This window comes from Salvelinus sp. IW2-2015, linkage group LG3 (assembly GCF_002910315.2).
Source record: "Salvelinus sp. IW2-2015 linkage group LG3, ASM291031v2, whole genome shotgun sequence".
Lineage (NCBI taxonomy): Eukaryota > Metazoa > Chordata > Actinopteri > Salmoniformes > Salmonidae > Salvelinus > Salvelinus sp. IW2-2015.
Window position 1 is genome coordinate 10,329,176 of NC_036840.1, and position 10,608 is coordinate 10,339,783.

The 10,608-nt window shown below is 46.4% G+C and overlaps 1 protein-coding gene across 1 annotated transcript in view; it reads right to left on the reverse strand.

Annotated features, from left to right (window-relative positions):
* Positions 1-7,230: 7,230 nt before the first annotated feature.
* The window catches only part of LOC111956076 (synaptophysin-like protein 1), a 39,918-nt gene continuing 36,540 nt past the window's right edge, over positions 7,231-10,608 (reverse strand). Inside the window, exons 4-5 of the mRNA XM_023976510.2 lie at positions 7,602-7,703; positions 7,231-7,455 (exon numbers count right to left, since the gene is read on the reverse strand). Of these exons, the coding sequence (XP_023832278.2) occupies positions 7,231-7,455; positions 7,602-7,703 (327 nt within the window). The remainder of the gene's footprint in view (positions 7,456-7,601; positions 7,704-10,608) is intronic.

Sequence of the window (10,608 nt, forward strand, 5' to 3'; positions counted from 1 at the left end):
AGTTTGGTGTAGCGCATTGTGTGTGATTGGAGTGTGTATGCCCATAGTGGGTTGTGTACATCTGTGTTGGATGGGAGTGTGTATGCATGAACGCTTTGTATGTACAGTTGTGTGTGATTGGGAGTGTGTATGCTGAATGTCTGGGGTAAACATTGTGGTGATTGGGAGTGTGTTGACTGAATGTGGTTAATCTGTGTGTATAGGGAGAGTGTATGCTGAATGTTTGGTGTACATCTGTGTTGAGTTGGAGTGTGTATGCCTGAATTTTGGTGTACATTTGTGGTGTGATTTGGAGTGTGTATGCCCATTATGGTTTTGTACATCCTGTGTGTTGATTGGGAGTGGTATGCAGAACGTTTTGATGCATCATTTTTAGATATATGGAAAAGGAGTTTGGATCTGCTTAAAACTGCTTCACATGCTTTAGCAGTATAATACACAAGGACAAACACACATCATTTTAATTAGGACACAGTTGCTTCTCTGCGTCTCCTGGCTGTTTGTTGAGTGATGTTGGGACACTCACAAACACACCCACACACTCATGCACCCACGTGCACACACAGTGCACACCTCTACTACACACAACATTACAAGCACATTCACCAAAAACACACAGATGTACACCAAACTTTCAGGCATACACACTCCCAATCACACACAATGTACACCAAACTTTCAGGCATACACACTCCCAATCACACACAATGTACACCAAACATTCAGGCATACACACTCCCAATCACACGCAATGTACACCAAACATTCAGGCATACACACTCCCAATCACACGCAATGACCACCAAACATTCAGGCATACACACTCCCAATCACACACAATGTACACCAAACATTCAGGCATACACACTCTCAATCACACACAATGTACACCTCCGCTACACATAACTATGCAGAGACAAACCACACACACACACACACACACACACACACACACACACGCTTTGAAAAAGCAATTCATTCCAGATAGCATTTAAACATGAAAGTCGGCGAGATGCTGTGAACATTAAAAACAGGATTTTTTATTGTCTCTCAAACCTTCTTTAAATAGGATTCAATCATGTTCAGGTTTATTAACGTCAAAGTGAGAACGCGGGAAAGACAGACAGGCAACTCATTAAATGTCAACGTTCAAGACACCATGTTGTATTCTGCACCAGCTTTGCATTAAGTATTTCTACTCATTACAGTTCAATTAGATCAACAGACTATAGGGACGTGGCGTTAGTCTTTAAGAGGTTAAAGGTCGTGAATTCACAGAGGTGGTGAATTACAGAGCAGCATTGTGATCTGTGAGTGTACGAGTGAAAAGACGCTGCTCTGAGTTTGATATCCTGAGCAAGAGGAGACCTACACACCCCCCCTCCAGAAACACAAGTGGCACCATCTTGAGTTAAAAGGGAATCGTGCTACAGGGGAAGGAGAGAAAACCAGAAAGAGGAAGACAGTGGTAAACATGTGAAAAACGTTGCACAATCCTTTTCTTCCTTCCCTGACACCCGTCCTCTCCCTCCGTCTCCTCCCTTCAGAACCTAACCCACTCGTAAAGAGACAAATGTTTTATCACTGGGGGACGAGCACACGGGGATGTTCAACCAGGAGAATGGAGGGCCTCCACTTTCTCCTGGCTCTGTGGCCAACAAACCTCTGGCTGCCTGGGAGACACGCCAGGAGGAGAGGCAAGAAAGTCCCGCTGAATGTCAGCTGGTTGGAGCCTGGCAAGCAGCAGCAGAGGCTCTCTGCTACACACACACTCACACAGGCGTATACAGGTGCACACACACATTCACACCCACACACGCACACACACAAACACACAAACACACACTCACACACATACTGTATACAAACGTAAGAGCATACACACACACACATACACAAAAGCACAGACTTGAGTGTGCACCCACACACACACACACACACACACACACTCTAACGCTCACACACACTCAAACACATATACACACACACAAGCACACTCAAACACACACTACACACACTACACACCCTGGCAGCTTGCCTCTCCACAGCGCGGGGCCTGTGATACTGAGGCTGAAGGAATTTGCGCTGGATTACTTCTGGACTGAGGCGGCCAGCTTTGGCACGGAGCGGCCCAGCGACTTTGAGGATTTAAACMGCAGCCTCCCAAAACCCAGGGGCGGCCCAGACGCACCCCACGCCAGGGGAGAGAGATGGAACACCACCACGGACACACTCATAGGCATACTGTTAACCAATCCGCAAGTATTTATAACACTCATTTTAATATGTAAGGTTCACATCTTAATACAACCACAAACAAATTGTGATAGCAAGACCAACACACTTTACCAGGACTTGATCAAACACACCACACACACACACACACACATCACACACACACACACACACACACACACACAACACACACACACCACACACACACACACACACACACACACACACACACACACCACACACACACACAACAACACACACATACACCACACTCATAAAGCATTTCAAGGATGACCCGCTTGACCTCACTTTAGTGATGAAAAAGGAAGGAGGGGGCAGTGTAAGGGTCGATGCTTCTCTCTGTTCTTTCTCGTCCAATAGCTGTCAAAGCTCAAGTGCAGAACATCTCTGAACGAAACGCTTGTATTTGTACAACTCATCCCTCAGTTTAGACCTCAGCTGAATCGGATATGAATAATATGGCTGTTGAGCAGGATCATGATCAGACATATAGATTCAATACTTGTGAAGATGGGGCGAGGTCTGTCCGTGATAAAGAGATGCCACAGACTCGTTCAGTTTGACACCACTTCACAAAGCAGTCCTGCAGGCTTTAGTTTTGATCTTATCTTGATTATTGTCAGGTGCTGCAAAGAAGGACTAGAAAAACTGCAGCTGGCCCAGAACAGAGCAGCACGTCTTGCTCTTCACTGTAATCAGAGGGCTAATATCAATACGATATTAGCTAAAGCTAAAGTAGAGGAGAGACTGACTGCTTGTTTTTCTAAGAAACTTTGACGTGTTGAAAAATCCTAATTGTTTGCATAGTAAACATACCATACAGCCTGACACACACGCACTTACCCCACCAGACATGCCACCACGGTCTTTTCAACAGTCCCCGAATGTAAATGTGATATATATGAAACGTTAAATGATAAAGGCCTGAAGGTCTCTCTTTGTTTTTCTCCAGTATTGAGTCAGTACAGAACATTTCTGTTTATTTTTCTTATTTTAAATGTATGTAGTTTTTTCTTGAGCTGTTCTCTTGTCTATTAATGCTCTGTATTTTGCCATGTTTCATGTTCTGTGTGGAAGAGTAGTTGCTGCTTTTGCAACGCTAATGGGCGATCCTAATGAACTACCACAAACAAAAAAATACCAAATCCTTCAGCTGAAGCATTGATACATAGGGAGGGAGAGCTGGATAGATGGAGAGAGAGAGAGAGAGAGAGAGACGAGAGAGAGAGGAGAGAGAGAGAGATGGAAGAGAGAGAGAGGAGAGAGAGAGAGTAGAGAGGAGAGAGAGAGAGAGAGAGCAGAGAGAGGAGAGAGAAGATGAGGAGAGAGAGAGAGAAGAGAGAGAGAGAGAGACGGAGAGGAGGAGAGAGAGGAGAGAGAGAGAGAGAAGAGAGAGAAGGAGAGACAGAGAGAGGAGAAGAGAGAGCGAGAGGCAGAGAGAAAGAGGAGGACATGAGGGAGAGAGAGAGAAGAAGGGGAGAGGAGAGAGAGAGAGAAGAGAGGCAGATGAGAGAGAGGAGAGAGGGATGTGGAGAGAGAGATGAGAAAGGCGAGGAGGATGAGGAGAGAGAGAGAAGAGGAGGATGAGGAGAGAGAGAGTAGATGAGGATGAGGAGAGAGAGAGTAGATGAGGATGAGGAGAGAGAGACTAGATGAGGATGAGGAAAGAGAGTAGATGAGGATGAGGAGCGACAGAGAGAAGAGAGGCAGCTGAGGTTTCAGTAGGGGGCAATGCTAGACTACACACAGCAAGGACTGAGACAGGCTCCTTCAAGACACACTGCACTGAGCGCTAAGCACACTCATAGCAGACCATTACCACTACTACTAATACTATTACTATTACTAACTATTACAATCATAATCACTATTAGTATTACTAGTACACTATAATCACCATTATCATTATTACTATCATTACTATAACAATTTGTAGAATCTCAATCATCGCTTCTTTGATGAGGAAATGTAGGTGGAAAGGTGAGAAAAAAGACACAGTGAATATTTTTGTCTCAATAGGACACGTGAACAATAAGCCATGCTGTATGAATTAGCGTGTCCGTTTGGCTCAACAGATAAAACAGATCAGTAAGGCTCTGAGACAAGAACCATAGTAGAGAGTTGAAAGTGGTAGACGAGGCAGTAGCTAAAACACAGAGGGGTTTAATAGTGCTGAGTGAGCCGTAGCACTCGGCTGGCTTCCCTTCACACACAACATATTCATACTCATCAGCAGCTTTGTAATCTTCCCTTAATTAGCATATTCAAACAGCTTTCCTAATGACTTTGATCCAACGCAAGGTCATTTCATACATAGTTTCAACTTTGAACTGAGAGAATATGGAAATGGTAGAGGGGGAGGAGAAATACACGACAGTAAATTAGATGAATCAGGCTTGGGCTAATTTAACATTTGGCTGTTTCAACTTTGAACTGAGATTGCTGTATTCTGGGCTGTGGCGGGGTTGCTGTGGGTAGAGGGAGCAAGGCCTCCTATGCTTGGGTAAATTGCATATCTACACAGCTAATAATGGTCTGGAAACAAGAGCATGTTAACTATCAGGGCACTGAGATGGAGAGGGAGAGAAACACACACACACTCGCGCTCATACACACTTACACACACGCGCACACACCCTCACAAATGTATGAATGTGTTTGAAATGACATTCTTGAGTACACAAACAGGAGGTGGTGTTGTGCCTTTGATGTGCGGTGGGGCCCCCAGGTCAACAGGCAGACTGGTCCGTTATCTTAATTGTACATTATTTATCATTAACCTGATGCTCCTGTTTCTAAATGGCAAGTTTTCCCCTTTCATTCTATTGTGTTTCACCCGCACTTACAAGCACAGGGAGAGAAGGAGAGAGGGAGAGAGAACTAATGAGGAGAGAGGGGAAAGAAAGAGAGAAGAGTGTGAGAAGAGAGAGAACAAGATATGCGTACACAATAAGTACTTTTAAAACAGTTCAAATGAAACGGAGTCGAGAGAAATTCAATAAAACAGGAAAATAAAGTTGAGTAATTTGATTAATAATGCTAAACGTGGACTCGGAGGGGGCGAGATACGGCAGGGGGAACAAATTAGGCAGCACAGCCGCGAGAAGGCTGTGTTCAGTGGGGTATCAAAGGCACACCACACCGACAGACTGCCCCCTCCTCTCCATCCCCTCCACCCCTCCACGCCTCCGCTACTCAAATTGAAATTCTGTATCTAGTCATACGAGCTTCAGAAGAAGTGCACTTCCTTCATTTAGGACTCTTTTTTCTAATTCACTTATTTCTTTCTCTTATCGCGTACATGGCGACGACGACACTTCATATTAAATGAGAGGTTATATCATCAGAGAGGTTATATCGTCAGAGAGGTTATATCATCAGAGAGGTTATTAATTCATCAAGAGGTTTTCTCAAGAGAGGTTATTCGTCAGAGAGGGTTATATCATCAGAGAGGTTATCATAGAGAGGTTATATCAGAGAGGTTATATCATCAGAGAGGTTATATCGTCAGAGAGGTTATATCATCAGAGAGGTTATATCGTCAGAGAGGTTAATATCATCAGAGAGGTTATATGTCAGAGAGGTTATATCATCAGATAGAGGTATATATAGAGAGGTTATATTCGTTCAGAGAGGTTATATCATCAGAGATGGCAGAGGGATATCTTTATGAGTGAATTGTCATACAACAACACCTATCCACACGCCCAAATAAAGATGTCTCCCATTTTCTTAAGTGGAATAGAAATTATTGATTAAAGAAGAAAATACTAAGTTCTCAGCCACTACATCAAACAACTTAAAGGGTGAGAGTGAATGTGCATGGTCACACCACTGTTAAACTCTAAAGCAATAATAATTTGTGGTGTGTGTAATCATTTCAAACTAATAATTAGTCGAAAGATGTTTCTTGCCAAACTACTAATCTCATCATAGATTAGACTTCTACAATTACAGCATTTTATTTGTATTTCACCCTTTCTATAAAGCAGTGTGGAAGAAGTACCCAATAGTCTTACTTGAGGAAAAGTAAAGATACCTTATGACTCAAGTAAAAGTAAAGTCACCAATAAAATACTACTTGAGTAAAAGTCTAACAAGTAATTTGGTTTAGAAATATACTTAAGTATCAAAAGTAATGTAATTGCTCAAATATACTTAAGTAAAAGTAAAAACCAATTTCAAATTCTTATATTAAGCAAACCAGACGGCACATTTTCTGTTTTTTAAAATGCCAGGGGCAAACTCAACACTTAGACATCATCTACAAATTAAGCATGTGAGTTTAGTGAGTCCGCCAGATCAGAGGCAGTATGTTATGCTATGAATGAGGACAAAAGCGACGTAATAGCAACAGAGTCTTTATTCAGTAATCAAACAAACAATGATTCTTCTGGATATATTCAAAGGTAAACCAAACAGAAACTGAAATCCTCTCGTCAGTAGAGAGGACGACTGGAGACGCGACCACAGACTGCAGGTCGCTTCAGGAAGGCCAGGCCGTAGCTGACATAGACACCTGCTCACCCGCAGCATCTGAAGAAGGCAAAACACGACAGGGCGGAACAAGACAACAGGACAGCAAACATCAAACAAGAATGCCGACAAGGACAGAAGCGGAAAACAGAGGGAGAAATAGGGACTCTAATCAGAGGGCAAAATAGGGGACAGGTGTGAAAGAGTAATGAGGTGTTAGGAGATGAAGAACAGCTGGGAGCAGGAACGGAACGATAGAGAGAGAGAGCGGGAGAGGAGAGAGGGAGGAGGAAGAGAGGGGATAGAAAAGAGGGAAAGAACCTAATAAGACCAGCAGAGGAAGCACAGGGACAGACATGATGATCAAAGACAAAACATGACGTACCCCCCACTCACCGACGCCTCCTGGCGCACTCGAGGAGGAACCCTGGCGGCAACGAAGGAAATCATCATCAACGAACGGTCCAGCACGTCCGAGATGGAACCCAACTCCTCTCCTCAGGACCGTAACCCTCCCAATCCACTAAGTATGGTGACCACGTCCCGAGAACGCAGTCCATGGATCTTCCGTACCTTGTAATAGGAGCGCCCTCGACAAGGACGGGGGGGGGGGGAAGACGAACGGGGGCGCGAGAAAAGGCTTGACACAAGAGACATGGAAGACAGGGTGGACGCGACGAAGATGTCGCGGAAGAGCAGTCGCATAGCGACAGGATTGACGACCTGAGAGACACGGAACGGACCAATGAACCGCGGAGTCAACTTGCGAGAAAGCTGTCGTAAGGGGAAGGTTACGAGTGGAAAGCCACCACTCTCTGACCGCGACAATACCCTAGGACTCTTAATCCTACGTTAATTGGCGCTCTCACAGTCTGCGCCCCTGTAACCGCAAAGTGCAGACCTGACCCTCCTCCAGTGCGCTCACAAGTTGCGACAAAAGCCTGAGCGGAGGGACCGCTGGACTCGGCGAGCTGGGACGAGACCAGAGGAGGCTGGTACCAAACTACTCTGAAACGGAGATAGCCGGTAGCAGACGAAGGAAGCGAGTTGTGAGCGTACTCAGCCCAGGGGAGCTGTTCTGCCCAAGACGCAGGGTTTCGAAACGAAAGGCTGCGGTAATATGCGACCAATCGACTGATGGCCCTTTCTGCTTGACCGTAAGACTGGGGATGAAACCGGAAGAGAGACTGACGGAAGCACCAATCAAACGACAGAACTCCCTCCAAAACTGTGACGTGAATTGGCGGACCTCTGTCTGAAACGGGTCTAACGGGAGGCCAGAATTCTGAACACATTCTCAATGATGATTTGTGCCGTCTCTTAGCGGAAGGAGCTTAGCGCGGGGAATGAAATGTGCCGCCTTAGAGAACTATCGATAACCGTAAGAATCACAGTCTTCCCGCAGACGAAGGCAGAAGGTAAATAAGTTCTAAGGCCGGTGTGAGACCCATGGTCAGAGGAATGGAAGCGGTCTGAGACGACCGCAGGAGGAGAGTTACCTGACTTAGTCTGCGGCAGTCCGAACAAGCAGCCACGAAAACGGCGCGTGTCCCGCTCCTGAGTAGGCCACAAAACCGCTGGCAGAATAGAAGCAAGCGTACCCAACGCCGGGGTGGCCAGCTAACTTGGCAAGAGTGAGCCCACTGAAGAACAGCAGACGAGTAGAGACAGGAACGAACAGAAGGTTACTAGGACAAAGCGCGCGGCGACGCAGTGTGAGTGAGTGCTTGCTTTCCTGTCTCTCAATTCCACCAGTCAACCGACAACACGCCCTTCAGGGAGAATCCCCCTCGGGGTCGGTAGAAGCACAGAAGAACTAAGAGACGGGATAAGCCATCAGGCTTGGTGTTTTATTTTCCCGGACGATAGGAAATCACGAACTCGAACGAGCGAAAAACACACGCCCAACGAGCTTGACGTGCATTAAGTCGTTGGCAGAACGGATGTACTCAAGGTTCTTATGGTCAGTCCAAACGACAAAAGGGACGGTCGCCCCCTCCAACCACTGTCGCCATTCGCCTATGGCTAAGCGGATGGCGAGCAGTTCGCGGTTAACCCACATCATAGTTGCGTTCCGATGCGACAGGCGATGAGAAAAGTAAGCGCAAGGTGGACCTTATCGTCAGAATGGAAACGCTGAGACAGAATGGCTCCCACGCCCACCTCTGAAGCGTCAACCTCGACAATGAATTGTTTTAGTGACGTCAGGAGTAACAAGGATAGGGGCGGATGTAAACGCTTCTTGAGGAGATCAAAAGCTCCTGGGCGGAACCGGACCACTTAAAGCAAGTCTTGACAGAAGTCAGAGCTGTGAGAGGGGCAGCCACTTGACCGAAATTACGAATGAAACGCGATAGAAATTAGCGAAACGAGAAAGCGCTGCAACTCGACACGTGACTTTGGAACGGGCCAAATCGCTGACAGCCTGGACCTTAGCGGGATCCATCTGAATGCCTTCAGCGGAATAACAGAAACCGAAAATGTGACAGAGGAACTGAAAGGCGCACTTCTCAGCCTTCACGTAGAGACAATTCTCTAAAGGCGCTGGAGTACACGTCGACGTGCTGAACATGAATCTCGAGTGACGGTGAAAAAATCAGGATATCGTCAAGGTAAACGAAAACAAAAATGTTCAGCATGTCTCTCAAGTACATCATTAACTAATGCCTGAAAGACAGCTGGAGCATTAGCCGAGACCGAACGGCAAAACCCGGTATTCAAATGCCTAACGGAGTGTTAAACGCCGTTTTCCCACTCGTCCCCCTCTCTGATGCGTACGAGATGGTAGCGTTACGAAGGTCCAACTTAGTAAAGAACCTGGCCTCCTGCAAAATCTCGAAGGCTGACGACATAAGGGGAAGCGGATAACGATTCTTAACCGTTATGTCATTCAGCCCTCGATAATCCCGCAGGGGCGCAGAGTACCGTCCTTCTTCTTAACAAAGAAAAACCCCGCTCCGGCGGGAGAGGAAGAAGGCACCACGGTACCGGCGTCGAGAGAAACAGACAGATAATCCTCGAGGCTTACGTTCGGGAACCGACAGAGAGTATAGTCTACCCCGAGGGGGAGTGGTCCCGGAAGGAGATCAATACAACAATCATACGACCGGTGAGGAGGAAGGGAGCTGGCTCTGGACCGACTGAAGACCGTGCGCAGATCATGATTTCCTCCGGCACTCCTGTCAAAATCACCAGTTCCTCCTGAGTAGAGGGGACAGAAGACACAGGAGGGATAGCAGACATTAAACACTTCACATGACAAGAAACGTTCCAGGATAGGATAAGAATTACTAGACCAATTAATAGAGGATTATGACATACTAGCCAGGGATGACCAAAACAACAGGTGTAAAAGGTGAACGAAAAATCAAAAAGGAAATGGTCTCACTGTGGTTACCAGATACTGTGAGGGTTAAGGTAGTGTCTAACATCTGATACTGGGAGAAGACTCACATCTTAAGGCGAACATGGGCGTGGGCTTCCTAACTGTCTAGAGGAATGTCATGTTTCCGAGCCCATGCTTCGTCCATAAAACAACCCTCAGCCCCAGAGTCTATCAAGCACTGCAGGAAGCAGCCGAACCGGTCCAGCGTAGATGGACCGACAAGGTAGTACAGGATCTTGATGGAGAGACCTGAGTAGTAGCGCTCACCAGTAGCCCTCCGCTTACTGATGAGCTCTGGCTTTTACTGGACATGACATGACAAAATGTCCAGCAGAACCGCAATAGAGGCAAAGGCGGTTGGTGATTCTCCGTTCCCTCTCCTTAGTCGAGATGCGAATACCTCCCAGCTGCATGGGCTTCAGTCTCTGAGCCGGTGGAGGAGATGGTTGAGATCGGAGAGGGAAACACCGTTAACGCGAGCTCTCTTCCAC